At 39.9% G+C, this 22,139-nt stretch overlaps 2 protein-coding genes across 2 annotated transcripts; one reads left to right on the top strand and one right to left on the bottom strand.

Annotated features, from left to right (window-relative positions):
* Positions 1–211: 211 nt before the first annotated feature.
* On the bottom strand, positions 212–2,467 carry LOC121731140 (high mobility group protein HMGI-C). Its single transcript, XM_042120495.1, has 4 exons — positions 2,338–2,467; positions 1,787–1,896; positions 1,533–1,694; positions 212–1,418 (listed from the first exon to the last, which is right to left on the bottom strand). Exons 2-4 carry the CDS (start codon positions 1,856–1,858, stop codon positions 1,293–1,295), a joined length of 360 nt encoding a protein of 119 aa, XP_041976429.1. The 5' UTR covers positions 1,859–1,896; positions 2,338–2,467; the 3' UTR covers positions 212–1,292.
* Positions 2,468–12,556: 10,089 nt separating this feature from the next.
* LOC121731212 (NADH-cytochrome b5 reductase-like) lies at positions 12,557–22,139 on the top strand. Its single transcript, XM_042120567.1, has 3 exons — positions 12,557–13,599; positions 20,564–20,576; positions 22,105–22,139. Exons 1-3 carry the CDS (start codon positions 12,724–12,726, stop codon positions 22,137–22,139), a joined length of 924 nt encoding a protein of 307 aa, XP_041976501.1. The 5' UTR covers positions 12,557–12,723.

The raw sequence follows: 22,139 nt of genomic DNA, 5'->3' as shown, positions 1-22,139 counted from the left end.
GATGATATTTTTTTCCACACCAAAATCGAACTTTTTTGCGAATGTCCACTATTTAGCGATTTCGGACCACTGTGCGCCGCGCGAGACACCAAGACCAAAATGTGATTGTGGCCCGTATAAAAAGGTTGAGTACCACTGACCTATAGGTTACACGATGTACTATAAAATATGTACAGCGTTATTGAAATATTGGTCGCAGAAAATAAGACCATTTTCTTTAATAGATTTATTACATACTGATCTAAAATTGTACATTCACGCACATCCACATAATTCCAAAAGAATACTGTCAGTCAGCTGATCAAAAAATTTAAAAAGAAAAGTTTACAGTCAAAAGAAGTTAATGTTATAGACATTCACATTTTATTCGGATGTAGATTTTTATTAGAACACATTTACTTCATCCTATTCATAAAGTATCCTCTACAAATTCATTATGGATAAAAAATATTCATCGAAAATAATACTTGATCTTAAAAAAAGGTCAAATGAACATGTCTACAAAATAGAATAATTATCATTAGTCATCTTATAGTATAAACCAAGAGATTACAAAATAGCTACAAGCGCAAGCTGTAAACTTCATTACATGAACATGAGGCATATGTAAAGTTCATTTCATCAACTGAGTTTGCTCATGCCATTTATTACAATGTTTTAGATTGAACTTCTATACATACAGAAAAAATGGTTGTCAATGTAAATATTTCCATAAACCGTAAGAAATATTCAGCTTGCTCTTTTGTTACAATAAGAATAAATCTACAAAAAATGATCTTACAAAGTATACTTAGACTTGTACGTTTCTAGGGAGCAGTGTCAACCCAAATATTAGCCATGTAAGATGAGGACTTTATATTAGAAAATATTTCTTATAAATGCACTGAATCACATAATACTTTACGGTAATACACTACCAATCTTATAATTTTAAATAATTTTTTCTTCTCACATGATTAAAATTTGGGAACAATCTCGAATAGGACTTGCGGTGTGACGATAATTCCTGACGGCTCAGAGCTGCAGTCTGATGGATGTAAACAGTGAAAACAGACAATGACATTCAAAAGACTCATAAATTGTGCTCATTATAGCAATCCATAAAGCCAATGGTGAATGTTCCTATTACTTTAACATGATGGAATTAACATTTTATTACAGTATTCTGAAAGTGATAATGAGACAAAGCAGTTTTAATGTTTTCACTATTATGTACATAGTGCTCTGCTCATAGGAGGCACATAGGAATTACCGTGTCCCACAAATAACACTAGGAGTGAGATGGTGCGTGTTCACTGGTCTTCGGAACCCTCCTCCTCGTCCTCGTCCTCCTCCTGCTCCTCCTCGGTGGAGCCGGCGTCTTTCTTAGGTGGGGCTGCATCTTTACGAGGTCTGCCACGACCTCTGCCTTCACCGCTCTGTAAATTATTCAGTCATAAAATTTTTCATAAAAAGTTCTGTGAATATTAGAATTTTAAGAGTTTGTAGATGAACATTATGGTACAGAAAAGATCAAAAGTTATGAAATTTACTTTTGCCTTAGGAGCTACGGCCTTCTTCTTGGTTCCTTTTGGTCTACCTCTCCCCCTCTTGACGACTGGCGCCTGCTCATCGTCCGATGAATTTTTAGATTCCTTAGGTTTGGCAGGAGCTGCTGCAGATCTGCCTCTTTTCTTTGTGTCTGCTTTAGCTTCCTATTAAATATAAAAATATGAGTAAGTATATTAAATATAGGTATGGCAAATTACGTTTAAATATTATAAAAACGATTAAAGTTTCAACAAACCGCTTGCGTTCCATTAGCTTTAGGCCTGCCGCGTCCCTTCTTCTCGACCACTGTTGATCCGTCGTCTGACATTTTAGATAATTTGATTATTAGCTAACGGAATATTCCCACTGAAAAGAAATAAGTTTTAAACAAATTAGTTGTAATCCAGGCATAGAAATGCCGTGGTAACAAAGAAAAACGTTACAATATGTAAACAAAAAAAGTCAATAACCGAAACGACGCCTTGGCCTTTAACTTGTTGTTCCGATCGCGAAATGCAAATTACTTAGCTTCGCATGCAACAAAATGAGTGTTCGAACTATAGTTTTAACAGCATCACTATGATAAATACGATTAATTATTTTTATTAGAACGAACTGTTCGCGTTTTCTGAGTACATGTTTCAACAAAGTACGAAGTTAATGGAGTCTGCCATTAGTTAATTTACACGTACTAGAGAAAGCACTTCCAACTAAATAACGAATGCACATTTAACATATACACATTTATTATACTCAATTCAACGATTTATTTCTATAAATGTATTATTTTAAATTATTTTAACTTACAGAAATTGTTTATACCGATACCGGAACTGGTAAAAAGAGAATTATGGCGGGCTTGGGGCGCTTCAACCGGCGCGGCGTTTAGCAAGCGTCGGTGTAGAGGTCGCCACTTGGAAAATGTTGCCAATTTGCTAAATAGTTGTAAATATTCTAGTAAAATATAACGTCTACATGAATCATGATATTATTTTATCTATATACAGAACCTACAAATATTAAAAAGCTGAAGAGTTTGTTTGTTTGTTGTTTGAACGCGCTAATCTCAGGAACTACTGGTCCTATTTGAAAAAATCTTTCAGTGTTAGATAGCCCATGTATCGAGGAAGGCCATAGGCTATAGACTATAGGCTATAGGCAGGCAGGCAGGCAGGCAGGCAGGCAGGCAGGCAGGCAGGCAGGCAGGCAGGCAGGCAGGCAGGCAGGCAGGCAGGCAGGCAGGCAGGCAGGCAGGCAGGCAGGCAGGCAGGCAGGCAGGCAGGCAGGCAGGCAGGCAGGCAGGCAGGCAGGCAGGCAGGCAGGCAGGCAGGCAGGCAGGCAGGCAGGCAGGCAGGCAGGCAGGCAGGCAGGCAGGCAGGCAGGCAGGCAGGCAGGCAGGCAGGCAGGCAGGCAGGCAGGCAGGCAGGCAGGCAGGCAGGCAGGCAGGCAGGCAGGCAGGCAGGCAGGCAGGCAGGCAGGCAGGCAGGCAGGCAGGCAGGCAGGCAGGCAGGCAGGCAGGCAGGCAGGCAGGCAGGCAGGCAGGCAGGCAGGCAGGCAGAGAATCGAATTATATTATTATTGTATAGTTAAGTATTTTAGTTTAAAATTTACGTAGGTATTTATAATTATTATTTTATATGAAGCTTAAATATATTTCTTTAATTGGCAAATTATAATAGGTATATATTTTTTTTTTTGTAAGACAAAGACTAATTTTATACAATTAATTTTATATAAGTAAGTTTAATTCAATTGCGCGCCATTATTGTGGCAGAATGAACCTTTATATCAACAACATTCTGGCAATAAAGAAAGACATTTGAATTTGAAAATGAAAAATAAAACTGTGATTGGTTGATAAAAAAGACGAAGAAGAAGTTTAAAACTCAAAGTTCGATTTTCAGTTAGTGAAAATTATTTTGTAGCAACTCTTTCAAAAATTGTAAATTAGTGGATTAATTATTGAAAAACAAAAGGTAAGCCATTGTAAAATGTAAATATAACCGTAAATTGATAAATTGAAGCAAAACATAACTATGTCATACCGTGTTCTAATACAAAGTATGTCATAGTGATTATTTGCATATTTGTATAATAATTTACAACTTAAACTATAATAATATGAAAAAGATAGATTATTATTTCATGGAAAATATTATAATGTATCAATATGTATTCAGTTAATTTCGAAAATGTTGAAATGTGTCTATTGATTTATTGTAGTAATTAATTGCACGGGTCATTAACTATAATAATTTACGTATGGAAATGTAGTAAATGAAAAACTTTTCATTAATTTCAGATTTTTAGGTCCCTGTATTAGTTTGCAACATTTTAGTCTGCAGGCAATGGTTGTTAAGGAGATATTTTAAGGAGGAGGAGAAGGAAGGTATGGGATTATGAGAGGTGCGGCCACTAAATGAAAATCCTCTGATCAAGTGAGGTGGTATACAGCTGGCCTGAGCCCACGCAATAGATTTCAGCTGTCGTATGTACAGGGTGTAACAAAACAAAGTAATAATACTTATGTGTGTATGTATAAAGATGCGCGTCCACTGGATCGGAAGCGGAGCGTAAGCAGCGGACGGATTTGTTGCCTAAGCCTTGTGGATTAAATCTGTTTTATTGTTTTGTGTTTATTTAGCTATGTACAATCATTTTTATTGAAATAAAACATTTATTTGAGCTCATTTCTTTTTTTTTAATTTTTGGTATGTTTAGAGTGGAAGGTTTTGCACTTAAAAATTTTAACTTTAGTTTCAATTTAAAAAAATAATAAATGTTATAACGCGGGGTTTTAAAAATCGGGTACATCCCTATTGCATCACCAGGATCCATCCCTATAACACCTCCCCACCCGCGCCTCGAACGCCGCGGACCGCTCCGGCGCCCGCGCGGGGTCCGCTGGCCAGTCAGTGCGATTTTGACAATCAAGCGGCGCGCTGTGAAATTCGCGCCTCTCCGATCACGCGATCCTCCGCGCCTCACTCAAACGGTCATACCAGCGATGTTTATGTTCCCGCTGGCCTCTTGTGATTGCTTATTTTTTAATTGTTAACGTAAATGTGCTAATCTTGGTTAATGAATAAACGATTTTCAGTACAGAAGCGTTAAACTGGCGCCCATACTAGTGGCTCGAATCCGCGGCTCGGACATTTTTACGTACATAATTACGTAAAATCGGGTAGGTAAATACCTAAACCGCTTGTGTGGCAGAAGCACGGACCTCCTACGTGATTATCCGTTCGCGTTTGGTTCGCGTACGATGACGAGAACACGGCAGGACGCGCTCCGGCATCGTCAACAAGATGGCGACGGCACGCCAACCGAGACCGGCGACGAAGACACTACCGGCGAGTTCGGCCGCGCTGAGCAACCTGCGGAAGGCACGAGACAACCGCAGGCACCAGCATACCAACTCCCCGAGCAATTTCTATCTACGCTGGTAGATAGCATCACACGCGCTCAAGCTGAAGCGAACAGAACCCTTATCAGCTCACTGATGACATCCGCCGGAGACTTCAGGGCTTCTACCCCGGTGGCGTCGACGTCATCAGCATGTGCGCCCGGCGGCAACTTCACGAAGTGCACCGCCAGATTCGACGGGTCATCCCATGACGGCGAAGTATTGGAGGCATTCCTCGACGCCGTCGAGATATTCAAGGACTGCGCAGCCGTCAGCGACGAGCATGCTCTCCGTGGATTACCAATGCTCCTGGAAGGCGACGCAGCGATATGGTGGAGAGGCGTCAAGTCGTCGGTCGCGACGTGGCACGACGCGCTCGCACGACTCCGCGCAATCTACGGCGTCGCTCAACCGGCATACAAAATATTTAGACAGATTTTCGCGTCCGAACAACAAGATAACGAACGCGCCGAAGTTATGTTGTGTAAAGTGCGCGCTCTATTCGCTAAGTTGCCCTATAAAGTAGACGAAGTTATGCAAGTAGATATGTGTTACGGTTTGTTATGTAATAGACTTAAGAAAAGAGTGCCCCGCGAGTCTGTAAGTAGTTTAGATGAGTTACTGTGTAACACGAGGATCGCGGAGGATAACATGAAGGAATATCAAGTAAGTCCCGATATTATTAAAACACGTAAGTCGCAAACTATACCTACTTCTACTGGCCAGCACCCCGCGCGATCCAATTCGCCTTGCACGAGTACTGTCGCTACGCGTAATAAAAACAGGCCGCGTTGCAGCTATTGTAGAGCTTTCGGTCATATTAGTGATGAGTGTCGTAATCGCGAGAAAACTTCCCAAATAGGTAATAAGGGTAACGACCCCAGTTATAGTTCACCTAAAGTTGTCGGATGTTATGGTTGCGGTAAGACTGGTGTCGTGAGGGCGAAATGTGATGTTTGTAACCCGGGAACGTCGACTTCGATGCCGGCGAAAAAAGAGGGGACGGGGCTCAATAGTGCGACATTTAATTATACCGACTCGAATAGGGATGTTACGTCGAGTCGCGATTTTTGTTATTGTTCCGATAAAGGTAGTGACACACATGTACACTTAGGTAGTACAGTCGCGTGCGAAAATTCATCGCACCCTATGGTGAATATTCGTGTTATGGGTCGTAACGGTGTGGCAATAGTCGACACGGGTGCTACACATTGCATCGCGAGTCCTATGTTGCACCGAATTTTAGTCGACGCGGGAGTACAATTTATCGAATCCCGCCGCGCTGTACGTTTGGCTGACGGGTCTCAGATGTTGCGGGACTTGTTGTCAGCTGAGGTCACAGTCACGATTGAAGGTCATGAGGTAACGAGTGAGTTCCTGGTATTGCCCGGGGACGAGACTAGAACACTATTGGGTGTCGAGTTCTTATCCCGGGCCGGTATGGTACTGGATGTTGCTCGAGGTAAGTGGATGTTCGCGGATGATCCCGAACTTTCGCATGACTTTGTGTATACCTACTCCCTTAGCCCAGCTGACACGGAGCTGTTGCGCGCCGACACCGCGCAGCTCTCGTTGCACGAAGATGAAGGAACGAAGTTGTCAGTGGAGGAAAGGCGCACTCTCAACGAATTCATCAGTGACAGAACGGCCCAATTTGCGCGCCACGGTCCTGCCACGGAGTTCGCCACCCACCGTATAAAGGTGAGTCCAGACCAGGAGCCCATTGCTAACCCGCCGTACAGGATGTCCCAGAAACGGAAGGAGGCGTTGCAGAGGGAACTAGACAAGTTGCTACGTGACGACGTAATCGAGGAATGCGAGTCTCCTTGGGCCTCGAATGTCGTCCTCGTGGCCAAGAAAGATGGAAGCTTGAGGATGTGTGTGGATTACCGGAGGCTTAACGCGGTAACCGAGCCAGACCGTTATCCACTCCCGCGCATTGAGGACATCCTGCACGCGGCCAAATCCAGTGAATACATGACAACCCTTGACCTGAGGTCAGGGTACCATCAGGTCAGCCTTTGCCCTGAGGACCAGGACAAGTCGGCGTTCACGACGCCGCTCGGAACCTTCAGATTCAAGCGGATGCCGATGGGCCTACGGAATTCCGGGGCCACTTTTCAAAGGTTGATGGACAGGTTCCGTTCAAACCTGAAGGGAGTAGAACTGCTGTCCTACTTGGATGACCTGGTTCTCCTGTCACCAGGTCCCTTCGAGAGGCACCTGGCGGACCTGAAGGCCGTCTTTGACCGGCTGGCCTTATTTAAGCTACGAGTCAATAGAGACAAGAGTCATTTCGCTCGAGAGTCGGTCAAGTTCCTGGGCCATGTTATCGCACCAGGCGGAATCCAGGTGGATCCGGACAAAACCGCGGCGGTAGATAACATGCTAGTGCCCACAAATGTGAAACACCTCAAGTGTTTTCTGCAAACGTCGAGTTGGTTCCGACGTTTTATACCGAATTACGCAGAGATTGCACGGCCCCTCACTAACCTCCTGAAGAAGACGAACGTTTGGCGATGGGACGCCGAGCAACAGGAGGCGTTCGAGCGCATTAAATCTCCTCGTATCCGCTCCCATATTGCGTCAGGCAGATGAGGCAAGGCCATTCATTCTCTGCACTGACAGTAGTGGATATTGCCTCGGGGCCGTTCTCATGCAGGGGGAGGGCTCCGATGAGAGGCCGATCGAGTACGCAAGCCGACTTCTCACCAGTGCCGAGAGGAATTACTCGACGACTGAGCGGGAGGCTCTCGCTGTCGTGTGGGCTTTGTGTAAGTTCCGCGGTTATGTGGAAACCGCGAAGGTTATTGTTAGAACGGATCATCAGCCCTTGCGTTGGCTGATGAGTCAGAGGTCACCTAGCGGCCGACTGGCCAGGTGGGCCCTAACTCTGCAAGAGTTCGACCTAAGTATTGAATACACACCCGGACGTTCAAATGTGGTCGCAGACACGCTTTCGCGGCCCGTTTGTTCGCAGGACCCGGTATGCGACATATGTCTCACCGTTGTTGATCTGCCGAAACGGAGCAGTGGTGACGTCCGTGAGAATCAACTGATGGACCCAGAGGTTCGCAAGATTATTGAGGACTTGGAGTCCGACGAACCCTCTAGGGGGAGACCATGGTCCGACCGCGGATATACACTTTCCGACGGAATCCTTTATAGGTACAGTTTGGAGTCCGACGACGGAGAAGACGCATGTTTGGTTGTACCCGAGCACGAACGCAGGCAAGTGATGGCTGACCTCCATGATGCACCTACAGCAGGTCACTTCGGAGTGGAACGCACCTTGAGCCGCGTTCGGTCTCGCTACTATTGGCCTGGCATGCGCACGTTCGTGACTAATTATATTAAAGAATGTGTGCCCTGCCAGAGGTATAAGGCCGACAATCGGAAACCAGCGGGGTTGCTGCAAACCCCTGCCGTATCGAGAAGATTCGAAGTTGTCTCGGTGGACCTATTCGGTCCATTGGTTGAGACCCCAAGGAGAAACAGGTGGATCCTGATCGTGGAGGACGTCTGCTCGCGCTGGGTGGAATTGTTTCCACTCGAGAATGCCACCAGCGTCGAGTGTGCGCAGACGTTAGCCAACGAGGTTTTCCTCAGGTATGGTGTGCCACGCCGCCTCATCAGTGACAACGGCGTGCAATTTGTGAGCGAAGTCATGCAGTAGGTATGTCATGTTTTAGGGATCAGCCAGTCGCTCACGCCATTCTACCATCCGGAGGCCAACCCGATCGAGCGCAAGAACAGGGACCTCAAGGCTCAACTTGCTATTCTTGTGGGCCAGGATCATGACACCTGGGATTTACACCTCGCTGCGGTAAGGTTCGCGATGAATTCCGCCGTTACCAGCAGTACAGGGTACTCGCCGGCGCAATTAACATTTGGAAGAGAGCTGCGAGCTCCTTATGACTCCGCCACGGACATGAGGGCTATCTTGGAGGTGGATAACTTCGTCCCAGGTATCACTCCCTACTTAAAGAAAATGGCCGCGACCCTGGATGACGCCAGAGACACTCACGAGAGGGCTCAGGCCGTCCAGAAGGATAATGCTGACAAGAAGCGCAGGACGCCTCCAGACTATCAGGTAGGGGATCTTGTCCTTCTGAAGACTCAGGGGCCAAACGATGCAGGGCGCGGACAATCCGCAAAGTTCATACCACGCCGTGACGGCCCATATCAAATCGGTAGTATTGCCAGCCCAACAACTTATATGTTGAAGAACGTTCAGACCGGGGGGGACGTGGGTAAATATCACGTTTCGCATCTCACGCCCTTCTCAGGCCAGGTAGAACCTCCTGTCCGGGAGAAACGTAAACGTGGAAGGCCACGTAGATACTTAGATAACTAGCCCAACGGCGAGGCGCCTAGTTAGGCTAGAGGGGGAGGATATAACGCGGGGTTTTAAAAATCGGGTACATCCCTATTGCATCACCAGGATCCATCCCTATAACACCTCCCCACCCGCGCCTCGAACGCCGCGGACCGCTCCGGCGCCCGCGCGGGGTCCGCTGGCCAGTCAGTGCGATTTTGACAATCAAGCGGCGCGCTGTGAAATTCGCGCCTCTCCGATCACGCGATCCTCCGCGCCTCACTCAAACGGTCATACCAGCGATGTTTATGTTCCCGCTGGCCTCTTGTGATTGCTTATTTTTTAATTGTTAACGTAAATGTGCTAATCTTGGTTAATGAATAAACGATTTTCAGTACAGAAGCGTTAAAATGTTAATTTTTTTTCTTCTAAGTCCGACCTCTAGTTACGTAGTATATGACATTCTCTTTGCAGTACCTATAGAGCAGGTATTTTTTAAAACTTGATTCGACGCAGTATGTTTAGGTATTTAGGTGTTAGATATTTTTTTGTGTTATATATGTTTCGGATCTTGTTCGGATCAGAAATTTCGGACAATGTGCGGCAGGGCTTAATCGGCATAGTCTCTTCTAACAATTATTATATCTGACTTAAATAAATATTAAGTAAGTTATTTTTTATGTAATTAATAATTATTATTTTGAATATTAAATGCCGTGATTAAATGTTTCCTGTTAGTTTCCTGAGATACTATTTATAGGAGAGACACGGCCGTAGCTGGGGGGGGGGGGGGGATTGTGGGGCAATGCCCTACCTTAAAATCGTAATGCCTTAACTTAAAAATACCAAAACCCAAGAAAATCAATAAATTATGATATTTTTTTTACTTCCGCCCTACCTGTAACCAATGCTGTCCTACCTTAAATCTGACTTTAGCTACAGCCCTGAGGAGAGAGCCTTATATCGGTGTATAAGCGTCAAAAGCGGTCTGCATATTTCATGTAATAAAAGTGTTCATAAAGGTTTTTAATGAACATTTTATGCTACATACTTATTTTTGAGATTTGTGGTTCCGCTAAATAATCTATAAATATAAATAAAATTGGAGTGTCTGTTTGTAATGTTGAATGAACCGTTTTTTACTACATGCATATGAATCTATATACGATACATACACCAAAACAACATTTTTTATAATTTTTGTCTGTATGTCTGTCTGTCTGTTTGTTCCGGCTAATCTCTGAAACGGCTGGAGCTATCTTGCCAGGACTTTTCTTGGTAGATAGCTGATGTAGTAAGGTGTAACTTAGGCTACTTTTTAACCGACTTTATGTTAACGCGGACGAAGTCGCGGGCAACAGCTAGTAAACCATAAGAATGGCCAAAGAATGCCTCAAAAACGTGTATTTAACATTAAATACGTAAGTTTTTAACAACGTTTTTTGGGCTTTTCAATCGGTATTTTTGTAAGCTAAAAAGATAATTTATAAGTTTGATAACCCCTAATTCGTGCTATATAAGGCATTAGTGCTAAAATGTCACATCAATTAACAATTTGGCCACAGACATTGCCTAGCTTTTTACATGTGTTTACTTGAACTATAGTTTATAGATATCATAAACTAAATGACTTTCTTTTCTGGATTGTAATGTGCTTCGAAATGATCGACGAATAGAAATATTCAAGAAAATAAACGCACGCTACTTGTATGAAAATAAGCACAAAATGGCCACGCGATGACGGGCTAAGTTTACATCTATACTATAATACTTCATCTATGGTAAATATACCTACTTAAAGGGCCCACTCACGGCAGGACTGCACGGCAGTCCTGCAGTGAATGGGCTTCACTGATTGGTTCACACTCAGTGTTGCCGGCCGGAAACACCGAGTGTGAACCAATCAGTGAGGCCCATTCACTGCAGGACTGCCGTGCAGTCCTGCCGTGAATGGGCCCTTTTAAGTTTTGCCCCGTCTAAATACTTTATCTATGGCCCCATCTTGGCCTCCTGTCAATTCAATGTCATCCAAGATGTCATCCAAATATATAGGTACTAGTAATTGTCAGGTGGGTGAAACTTTCGAACAAAAAAAAATTGGGTTCCAAATTTAAACGTAGCACCTAATTTAAGTTGGATAATCTGTACAATTTTTAAGCAAGATCGACTGTGATTGGTTGATAAAAAAGACGAAGAAAAAGTTTAAAATTCAAAGTTCGATTTTCAGTTTGTGAAAATTATTTTGTAGCAACTCTTTCAAAAATTGTAAATTAGTGGATTAATTATTGAAAAACGAAAGGTAAGCCATTGTAAAATGTAAATATAACCGTAAATTGATAAAATGAATCAAAACATAACTATGTCATACTGTGTTCTAATACAAAGTACTTATGTCATAGTGATTATTTGCATATTTGTATAATAATTTACAACTTAAACTTTATTAATATGAAAAAGATAGATTATTATTTCATGGAAAATATTATAATGTATCAGTATGTATGCAGTTAATTTCGAAAATATTGAAATGTGTCTATTGATTTATTGTAGTAATTAATTGCACGTTAAGGTTAATGGTTATTAACTATAATAATTTATGTATGGAAATGTAGTAAATAAAAAAAAATTCATTCATTTCAGATTTTTAGGTCCCTGTACTAGTTTGCAACATTTTAGTCTGCAGGCAATGGTTGTTAAGGAGATTTTAGGAGGAGAAGGAAGGTATAGGATTATGAGAGGTGCGGCCACTAAGGGAAAATCCTCTGATCAAGTGAGGTGGTATACAGCTGGCCTGAGCCCACGCGATAGATTTCAGCTGTCGTAGCGGAATCGTAGCGGACGGATTTGTTGCCTAAACCTTGTGGATTAAATCCGTTTTATTGTTTTGTGTTTGTTTAGCTATGTACAATAATTTTTATTGAAATAAAACATTTATTTGAGCTCATTTTTTTTTTTAATTTTTGGTATGTTTAGAGTGGAAGGTTTTGCACTTAAAAATTTTAACTTTAGTTTCAATTTAAAAAAATAATAAATGTTAATTTTTTTCTTCAAAGTCCGACCTCTTGTTACGTAGTATATGACATTCTCTTTGCTAGTAATCTGTGTTGCGCTGTGCGCACATACACTACATGGGAATACTACAGCTCGACAAGGCTTTAAATGAACGTGGGTGACATAGACGAGGCGCTGCTGGTAAAGGAGAACTGTCTTCTTCTTCTTAGGGAGAACTGTCAAACACATGTCAAAAATGACGTTTTTGTATGATAGAAGCGTTCTCGCCACGTTCATTTAGCCTTGTCGAACTGTACGTATTTTGCGCATAAATTATTATTTGTCATTGTACTTTAAACTCTATTTGTATCATTATAGTACAGAAGATAAAATAAGATAAAATATGTTCTTGAAATAATACAACAAGCTAGTATTATAATACTTGAGAGATCTAAAATCACTTGAAGGATAGGTAATAATGGAAGAACCAACTAAGCCAAATAAGGAAGATTGTTGTAACAGTGGCTGCAATCCATGTATCTTTGATGTATACGAGAATCAGTTAGAAATGTATGAAAAATTTAAAAAAAGCAAACAATTTTGCTCAAATCCATCCAGTAATGGAATTTCACAAACTGAATACCGAAGTTTTGTGATTTCAGATATTTCTAATATTACTGATTCGGTTAAAATGATGAAATTTAACAGTGTTGAAAAACTTCTACACAAGAAAGTTACATGGAAACCTGGACAACATTTTTTATTTAAATATGTTTCTGAATTTAAGACTTGTACAAGAGCCTACACTCCAATAGCATGTAAAAATGGTGAAGTAAAACACGACTTTTATATTATTTTAAAAAAATATGAAAATGGCTTGGTGTCAAAAGCATTATTTAATCTTAAAAAGGGTGAAAAAACTTTATGGAGAGGTCCTTATGGTTCATATAAAATAGAAGAAAATAAATACAAGCGTATCATTATGGTTGCCCAAGGTACAGGGATAGCACCATTTATATCTATTATAGAAACTATATTAAATAATGAAGATGACATGACATTATTAACTCTATTTTTTTGCTGTTGCGATGTTAAGACTATATTACTCCGAAATCAATTATACGCTTATAAATCATTTTGGAATTTTTCATACACTGTTTTTCTAAGTTCATTTAGTGATGAATCCTTAAAATATGAAGAACCCATCGTAAAAAGAAAACTGGTGACAAAAGACTTAGATGAACTAAATCCAAGTGCTTCTGATCAATTCTTAATCTGTGGTTCCAAAGCTTTTATGAGTGAATATAAGAGTCACCTTTTAAATCTAAATATATCTGAAGAAAATATACATTCATTTTAACTTGCCGTCTTTTTAATTTATAAGGTAATGGTAACAGGTTTCTGAGGTAAGGTATCATTTGCAAAACCATACCTCAGAAACTGGGCATAGTTTTTTTGGCAGGAAATATTGACCAACAATCCATTTAACCGTATAAACTTCAGAAACCTGGCAAAGGTCTGGCACAAGCTTTGATAATATACATTATACAGGATAAGTACGGGATCACTATATTGTGGCGTAAACGAGCAGAATACACAATAAACCTAAGTATGTATATTTTATAAATAAGTGGATCTAGTATATTGTACTTCTGTATTTTGTTGTGCTCCGTTTATCGTTTAATAGCCTAATTTCGTAGACAGAGAAAAATATACATATTAGGATCCTTTTTTTATGCCTAATTTTAAAATTTTTGCGCTCAAGCAAAGATCTTTCACAAAATACAAATTACAAAGTGACAGATCACTTCTTCTTCTTCTTTTTTTTCATAATATGGCGCTCGGCTTTATGGCCAGTGTCAAGTAAAACATGGCAGGAAAAAAAAAATTCGTGAAAAACAAAATCTAAAGTCGTTTTTCCAGATGATCGTCAAGTCGAAAGTCTAGTAAAAGTCTAAAAAAGTAGTCAGTAAAGTCAATGAGTCAAGTCAGTTGTTTCAGTAAAGTGGTATAGTGTGTAAATAAAGTCATGACTGGCGGAAAAAAAAATCTAAACGTAGGTAATTGAAAGTAGGTACTCTTATTTTTTATTTCATTTAAAATTTTTCCCGCCTGTCATGACCATAGATAAAGTATTATAGTATAGATGTAGTCTTAAATACGTAAGTTTTGAACAACGTTTTTTGGGCTTTTCAATCGGTATTTTTGTAAGCTAAAAAGATAATTTTTAAGTTTATTAATCCCTTATTCATGCTATTTAATGTTAAATCCACGTGTTTGAGGCATTCTTTGGCCATTCTTATGATTTATTATTTAGTGAAACCACAAAACTCAACAACATCTAGCATTAAATGTTCACTAAAAACCTTTATTAACACTTTTATTACATGAAATATGCAGACCGACTCCTTTGTTATGTCCTAGTAAGTAGGACATAACATTACACGCTTTTGACGCTTGTACACCGATATAAGGCTCTCTCCAGTCTATAGTATCTCAATGGTCATGACTTTCTTGACTTGTTATTTATTATCGATCTTCTATTAAAATTTACAAAAAATTTTGGGCTACTAAATCGTCATTCATTTGACCTCAAATCTATCAAAAAGTGGAAATCTATGTGAAGTGTGGTCACACTGTTGCCGGGGCGCAGCGGGTTTGTTGGGCCTTGCCGGGCCTTGTCGCATTGACGGAAATCCGCTGCGCCCCGACACAGTGTGCGGTACGCGCATCCGGTTCCATACAAATTGTATGGAGGCGGATTTTTGCGATGAACCCCAGCACGCTGAGCACGGCACGGCCCGTCTCAATGGGCTTACTCCTTTAAGGTACAGTTCGACAAGGCTTTTAGTGTATATATATATATATATATATATATATATATATATATTTAAATCGCCGAAGACTTGTTGCGTCTTTTCAAAGTCGAACCCTATGGCGTCTACCATTTCCAATGACTTTTTAATTGTTATTCGTGCGAATATAGTCACATTGCTGTCATGTGAATTCTATTGTCGACGAGAAATTTTGTTTACGTACGAAAATTAGATATTCAATTTCAAATAATTCTCGCTGGTTTTTTGCTTCCGTTCTCGATGGAAATCATGTGACACATTGTATATTTTTGTATTCGTTCCATGCATTTAATCGTTTTTCCTACATCCATTTAAATGTATGGTTATATTGATACCGTATATTGTACTATATTAATTCCATGCATTCTACTAATTAAATGACTCCTTACTATATTTGAGATTATATCGGTACCGTATATTATTTTTGTATGTACGCCACAAACTGTTGAGTTTGTTGCTTCCTCCTAACCTTATATGTTATATCGATACATACATAGGTACCTATATAATAGATCCCAATAAATTCATTGCGTGATGTGGTCTCTGTCTACCCCAATGAGGGACAGGAGTGACGATATGTATGTATAAATAGAGAATCATCCCTCTTTATGAAGTCGATTAAAATGAAATACTTATTTCTATAACTTGGAGTACATAACAGACATTAAAAACAAGTTATCCCTATATTATATAGATTAATTAAATTTTAAATTATAATTGGGTAAGTCCGCTAGGCTAACTAAAAAATATTAAGGATAATTATGATAGATATGATCATTTTATTTATGTGAGCGTGTTTCTTCTGAACTTAAGTATGAACACAAAATAAAACAATTGTTTCGGTAGTAGGTATTTTTAAGTTTTATTGTTTAAAATCAAGGAGGTACAATAATAAACCCATAGTCATAATAATCAAAGTGTCGGACAAATCAAATACACCGAAATAGGAACATAAAAGTAATTTAAGAAATTAACAATTTTAAGAACTACCAGTTGAGAGGCTAATTTACTGTGACATTGACTATAGTTAACTTGTGTATGTAAGCAATACTAGTTTTCAATCGTGGCTCTGCCCACGTGACAAGTTGATAAAATTTAACAAATTGAAATTCGTTATTAGCCGTTTAGGCGTTAAAAAAATAAAACAAAAATGCTTAGAAAAATATTAAGCTGAAGAATCACATATCAGACATACCTATCAGTACAAAGTCTCAAAAAAAGGCCCTTTAGGCGTCGAAAAGAAAAATAAAAACGTTTAAAAATTATTAACGTACCTATCAAAAATAAGATAAAACAGTCCAAAATCTCAAAAAATTACACAACTACACAAAAATTACACAACAATATATATACTTTGTTTGTAAATTTAAATTATGGTTATTATCTATAATAGTACCTATTATTTCTGTTTATTTGTTTTGTACAAAAAGAGGACGGTATTTGATTATAATACAAGTTCACAATAGTAATATTTTTTTTCGTAAGTAGTTGGTTAACGCGCGCGCGTAAACAAACACGACGCGACGTTGCGTTCTGTGCTGTGATAGTCATAGTCAATCATGGTTGTCGTGATTGATGTAGATCGTTTCGATCGTTTTTTGTATTGTTTATTGTATCTTCTTCTTCCTAGTCGTATCCTCATGGCTGAGGGACGTGACCACCAAAATTTGCTTTTTGAGATAGGGCTCTCCACTTGTCTCTATTTTTGGCCTGATGAAATGCCTCCTGGAACGTGCAGTCAGCAGCCTTGACAATCGCGTCTGTCCATCGTGTAGCCACTCTGCCTCTGCCTCTTTTCCCCTCTAATTGCCCAGCTAGTATGAGACTCTCAAGATTATTAGGCCCGCCGGGGCGGGCTATGTGGCCAAAAAAGGCAAGTGATCGTTGTAGACAAAGCGTGGACAGGCGGGTGGTAATTTTGAGTTGCTGAAGTATAGACGTGTTGGTCCGGTGTGCGGTCCAAGGGATGCCGAGCATTTTACGCCAGCACCACATTTCAAAAGCGTCAATCTTAGCTCGAGTACGTGCTTTTAGTGTCCATGTCTCGGAGGCATATAAAAATATTGAAAAGATTAGGGAACGCATTAGTGTTATTTTTGTGCTACGATAGATGTTCTTATTCTTCCATATCTTTTCTAAGCGCCCAACCGCAGATTTAGCCATCTGAGCCCGTCGGACAACCTCCCTCTCGCAGTTACCATTGTTGCTAATCAACGATCCCAGGTAGACAAACTCCTCTACGGGTTGGAGATCTTGTAGTAAGGATGTCTTTTGTATTTGGTTCAGCTTATCGACGTACATCAGTTTGGTTTTATTGCGATTGATTTGGAGGCCAAAGTCTCGACTAATCTTTTCGAGCCGCGCTAGAAGTTCAGCAAGTTTCACTTCGCAAGTACTTATAAGCGTGGTGTCGTCAGCGAACCTTAGGTTGTTGAGAAGGTATCCGTTAATTTTAATACCATCCTCCCAATCTTCCAACACTCGACGCATTATATATTCGCCTACGAGGTTGAACAGCTGTGGAGAGAGGATGCAAACCTGTCTGACACCACGCTCTGTAGCAAACGGCTCTGACAGATCATTGTCTAATCGCACCCTTGATCGACCTTCCAGATAGAGGTTTTGTACCAAAAATATGAGATGATCGGGGACGCCCAACTCTCTCATCACCTCCAGCATTTTGGACCAGACGATGCAGTCAAAGGCCTTAGCGTAATCCACAAAACAGAGTACTATTGGGACATTGAATTCTCTGCTCTTTTCTATCAGCTGACGGATGTTTAGGATTTGTTCTCGGGTACCCCTGCCCTTTACGAATCCCGCCTGCTCTTTGGATATCTGTCTAGTTATATAGTGTGCCAATCTGTTGTTTATAACATGGATAAGAATCTTACTGGCGTGTGAAATTAGTGATAATGCATTACTCTGATTCCAGACTTACCCAAGCTATTAAGCACTTGTGCCTGTATACCATCTCCACCGCAAGCTTTTGTTTTGAGCTTATTTATAGCTGCTTCTACTTCATGGAGAACGATGTCGGGTTCTTTATCTGTAAAATCTAATCTAGTGTCAGGTTCATCAGCGTCATATTTGTACAGGTCTTGGCAGTAGTTCCTCCATCTTGTCATCACTTGTTTCTTGTCTAAAATCAGGTTACCCTTTTTATCTTCTATGTTCCAAGATTTTGATTTTCGTTCCCGTGTGAGAATTTTTACCTTTTGGAACATGTCTCTTGGATGTAGGGTATCAGAGTGTGTTTGTATATCTCTACATATTGAATTGATATATGCATTCTTGTCATGTCTACAGAGACGCTGTACTAGTGAGTCAAGTTCAGAGTATCGCTGTTGTTCTTCCTTTGAACGAATTCCTCCAGTCTTTAGAGCCTTTCTTTGTGCGATTGCCTCCCAAGTGGTCATCCACTCAGATCTAGGGTGTTTTACTTTCCGTCCATTTGTGATTGTTCTAGTTGTCTCTTCTAATGCGGCCTTAAGCTGATTCCATGATGTATTGGCTGAGTCAAATGGGCAATACGTTTCACTGTCCAGTCGAGTTTGTAGTGTGTCCTCAAAAGCTTTCGCTTCTTGTGTTAGAAGAATATTTTTGGATGGTGGAGGCTTTTAAACTACTTTGAGGCGGACTCTGTATTGAGCTATTAACAGCTGATGGTCGCTGCCACAATCTGCACCCGGAAAATTCTTTGAGAGAGTTATGCACGACTTCCATCTGCTGCTGATTAATATGAAGTCAATCTGATTTTTATGACCTGTTGGCGATCGCCATGTCCATAAGCGTCTTGGATGTGGTTTATATGCCGTGTTAGTTACGAATAGTCCTTTTTCAATGCAAAACTCTAACAACATCTCACCTCGACTGTTGCGGGCTCCTAAGCCGTATTCCCCAATAACATTCCTTAGGTGTTGATCATTATCAGTGTGCCCTATCTTAGCATTAAAGTCTCCCAGGATGATAGTACATTCCTTCTTTGGTAACGCTTTGCAGGTTAATTCTAGCTCGTGGTAAAATTCCTCCATCTCTTCTTCGGTGGCTGCAGTGGTCGGCGCATAGACCTGTACAAAGTTAATTGGGTGTGGATGGGCTGAAATTTTTAAGGATATAATTCTATTGTTGATGGTATTATACCCCAATACCTTGTCTCGTAGCCAGCTAGCAACTATGAAGCCCACACCACTAAAACTATTGTCTTGCCTGTCAGAGTAGATTACCATATTTCCTTCAGATGTGATGTGGTATCCGTTATCTTTGACATGGGTCTCACTCAATCCTAGTATAGCCAGATTATAGCGCTCCATCTCCGCTTCAACAACTTCGATTTTTCCTGGCCTTAAAAGTCCATGGACATTCCAGGTTCCTATTGTTATTGCCCTTCCCTTGGGTGTTAGTTTGCTAGAGTAAGATGTTATGTTTCCAACAGTAGCAGAGTTTCTGCAAGCAGCCTGCTGGTTAACTGACCTGCAGCCGGTAGCCAATTTCACACCAGTCGGCCCGGAACCAAGCTGGCGCCGAGCGTTAGTCGGGTCGCATGACATCATATTATCTCTGGTGGAGTTCTTAATCATGGTGGTTTTCTTGGGATTATAGTCGCAGTAGTTTCCCGTTGCTTTCCGCGCTAGACTTTTTGAGGGTATTTAGTCCTCAAGGCCACTACTGCCTAGGAGTCAGGTTATCATATCCGCCGCCTGAGACTCGGCGTTGTTACTCGTTTAGCACCACCCGGGGGACACGTGTAGGGTAGTAAAAGGTAATTCCTACGGACGCGAGTAACCACCGCCCCCGTTTATTGTATCAAGTTTGATTAATTTTAAACATTGATTTGATTTGTAATCTAATTTTAATTGCCTGAAATGTAAAATCAGCGATATGCGATCAGTAGTTGGGAAAGGGTCCGGTGGCTTTAACACAGGTTATACTGTAACCTAGCTAAGCTGCCGGTTGCGATCTTAACATTCTAATATAAAAAACCATTGAAAATAAAATAATTTGCATGTTGTAATTGTCTAGATTAAGGTTTTTATTTTATCGAGCTGAATAAAAGTACATTATTATTATTATAAGTATGCCATCACAGTTACTATAAATCTTGTCAAGGGTGTCGATTTATGAATGAAGAAAGTCAAGATTAAAAAAAAATCTCAGAACACTGTACAGTGTACAGCCTAGCCCATGACCCGGTAACCACTTGACGTTGAGTTTCGATGCACTTGTTTGGGCTATTTTCTCATTACCGTGGCTTTCTAATAGCGAAAGAATTATTTAAATTGGTTCAGTAGTCTCGTAACTCGTAAGTTAAATAGTAATAAGCAAACGATTAAATATTTCGTCTCTACAATATTAGTAAGTATAGATATTTAAAAATACATTAGTCCCAACCCAATTCGCAGTCTAAACTCAGTCACTGATGGGCTTTTGTTTAAAATATACAATAGGTAAGTACTTATCAAAGAAAATCATATACGTAGGTATGTAGGTAGGGACATAGTAGTTAATACAATCGATCCAAAATACTTTTAGACAGGTAAGTATATAAACAGTTCAACAACAAACAGGACACTGGACGTCAGGATAATGATCGTAAATTGCATATTTATTTGTATTGCACCAGAAAAATGAAGATTTATAAAGTGATTTTATGTTCTTTCGTTTCATAGGTAGAACAAAATGATTTGTAATAATATTGATATTATTCTTGGTCGTTGCACCACAATTAAAACATTTTTTTTGTATTACAAAATGGGTCGACGGCCAAGGCCATTTTATTTTGTCTTTAAAATAGTTTTTAAAATCACTTCTTTAAAAAAAAAAAGATCTACATCAATCACGACAACCATTGACACGACAATCTAACACTGAAAGAATTTTTCAAATCGGACCAGTAGTTCCTGAGATAAGCGCGTTCAAATAAGCCCTTTCAAATAATTTCCCTCCGTTTTTTCCACATTTTCCTCTATTCTTCTATATCTTCGCTCCTATTATTTTTAGCGTGATAAAATATTGCTTATAGCCTTCCTCGATAAATGGGCTATCTAACACTGAAAGAATTTTTCAAATCGGACTAGTAGTTCCTGAGATTAACGCGTTCAAACAAACAAACAACCTCTCCTGCTTTATAATATTGAAGTGTAGATAACATTTTTACTACTTTTCTTACTATTCTACTACTATTTTTCGAAAATGTGTCAAATAACTACCTAATTGTAATATCGACATTGCATCGATTCGATATATTTGTTCCTGTTTTCCTGAAATACAGTTACAGATTTGATCATTATTCTGAATGATCGTCATTATGTTTTTAGGGCTATTCAGGAAAAAGACGTTCAGGAAAATGAGGAATTCACTAAATTCGTTTATAATTAAGTATTGATATAAAGAAAATTATTAAGAACTTAAAAATGTTGCGGGCCTTTATAACTTGGTATAAAAAAAGTAGTGAAAAACAGACAAATGTTGGCACACATCGAGAAATGTAAATGACGTCTTATTTGGAAATTTTTGTAGAACGTATTTCAAAGAGAGAGAGAGAGCATAAAACGAAGACCTCTATCCACACCAAAGCACTGCGATCAAATAAAGTGAGCCAGCAGATTTTATCGCAAAATAGGTTTCAACCCGTCACGTTGAGTATATCGGCAAGGCATTCAAAACAAACAATGCGCAGGACAATGACGCGAATTTTATGAACATTTTAAAAATATAATTTTTAGTTATTTAATGTAAGTTGATGTGTTATTTGTTGGTATCGGATTCTTCTCTTCTTTATCTTCAAATTAACATTAAATTTTTAATCCTTTCTAGCTCATTTTTTTTTATAAATAATAAATTGTAAGCGGCAGTATCGAAACGACACGCAAAAATTTCATAATTTGGTACTTTTTTTTTATAATAACTTTTGAAATATTAACTCTACTTTCAAATAGTTTTAGCAGCATTTTTGTAAGTTAATTAGACATTGAAATGTGTAATGTTACATCAAATTTACGAAGGCGTTTTGAACCCAACTTTTAAAGACATGAATTGA

Source organism: Aricia agestis, chromosome 10 (genome assembly GCF_905147365.1).
Source record: "Aricia agestis chromosome 10, ilAriAges1.1, whole genome shotgun sequence".
NCBI classification, from domain to species: Eukaryota; Metazoa; Arthropoda; class Insecta; order Lepidoptera; family Lycaenidae; genus Aricia; species Aricia agestis.
This window is presented reverse-complemented; position numbering and strand designations above follow the sequence as displayed.

Bases quoted from the DNA above. Each gene is read 5' to 3' on its own strand.
- LOC121731140 (XM_042120495.1), bottom strand. From the start codon at position 1,858: ATGTCAGACGACGGATCAACAGTGGTCGAGAAGAAGGGACGCGGCAGG. The intron at 1,695-1,786 runs GTTTGTTGAAAC...TATATTTAATAG, and splicing joins AAGCTAATGGAACGCAAGCG to GAAGCTAAAGCAGACACAAA. The intron at 1,419-1,532 runs GTAAATTTCATA...AATAATTTACAG, and splicing joins CCGTAGCTCCTAAGGCAAAA to AGCGGTGAAGGCAGAGGTCG.
- LOC121731212 (XM_042120567.1), top strand. From the start codon at position 12,724: ATGGAAGAACCAACTAAGCCAAATAAGGAAGATTGTTGTAACAGTGGC.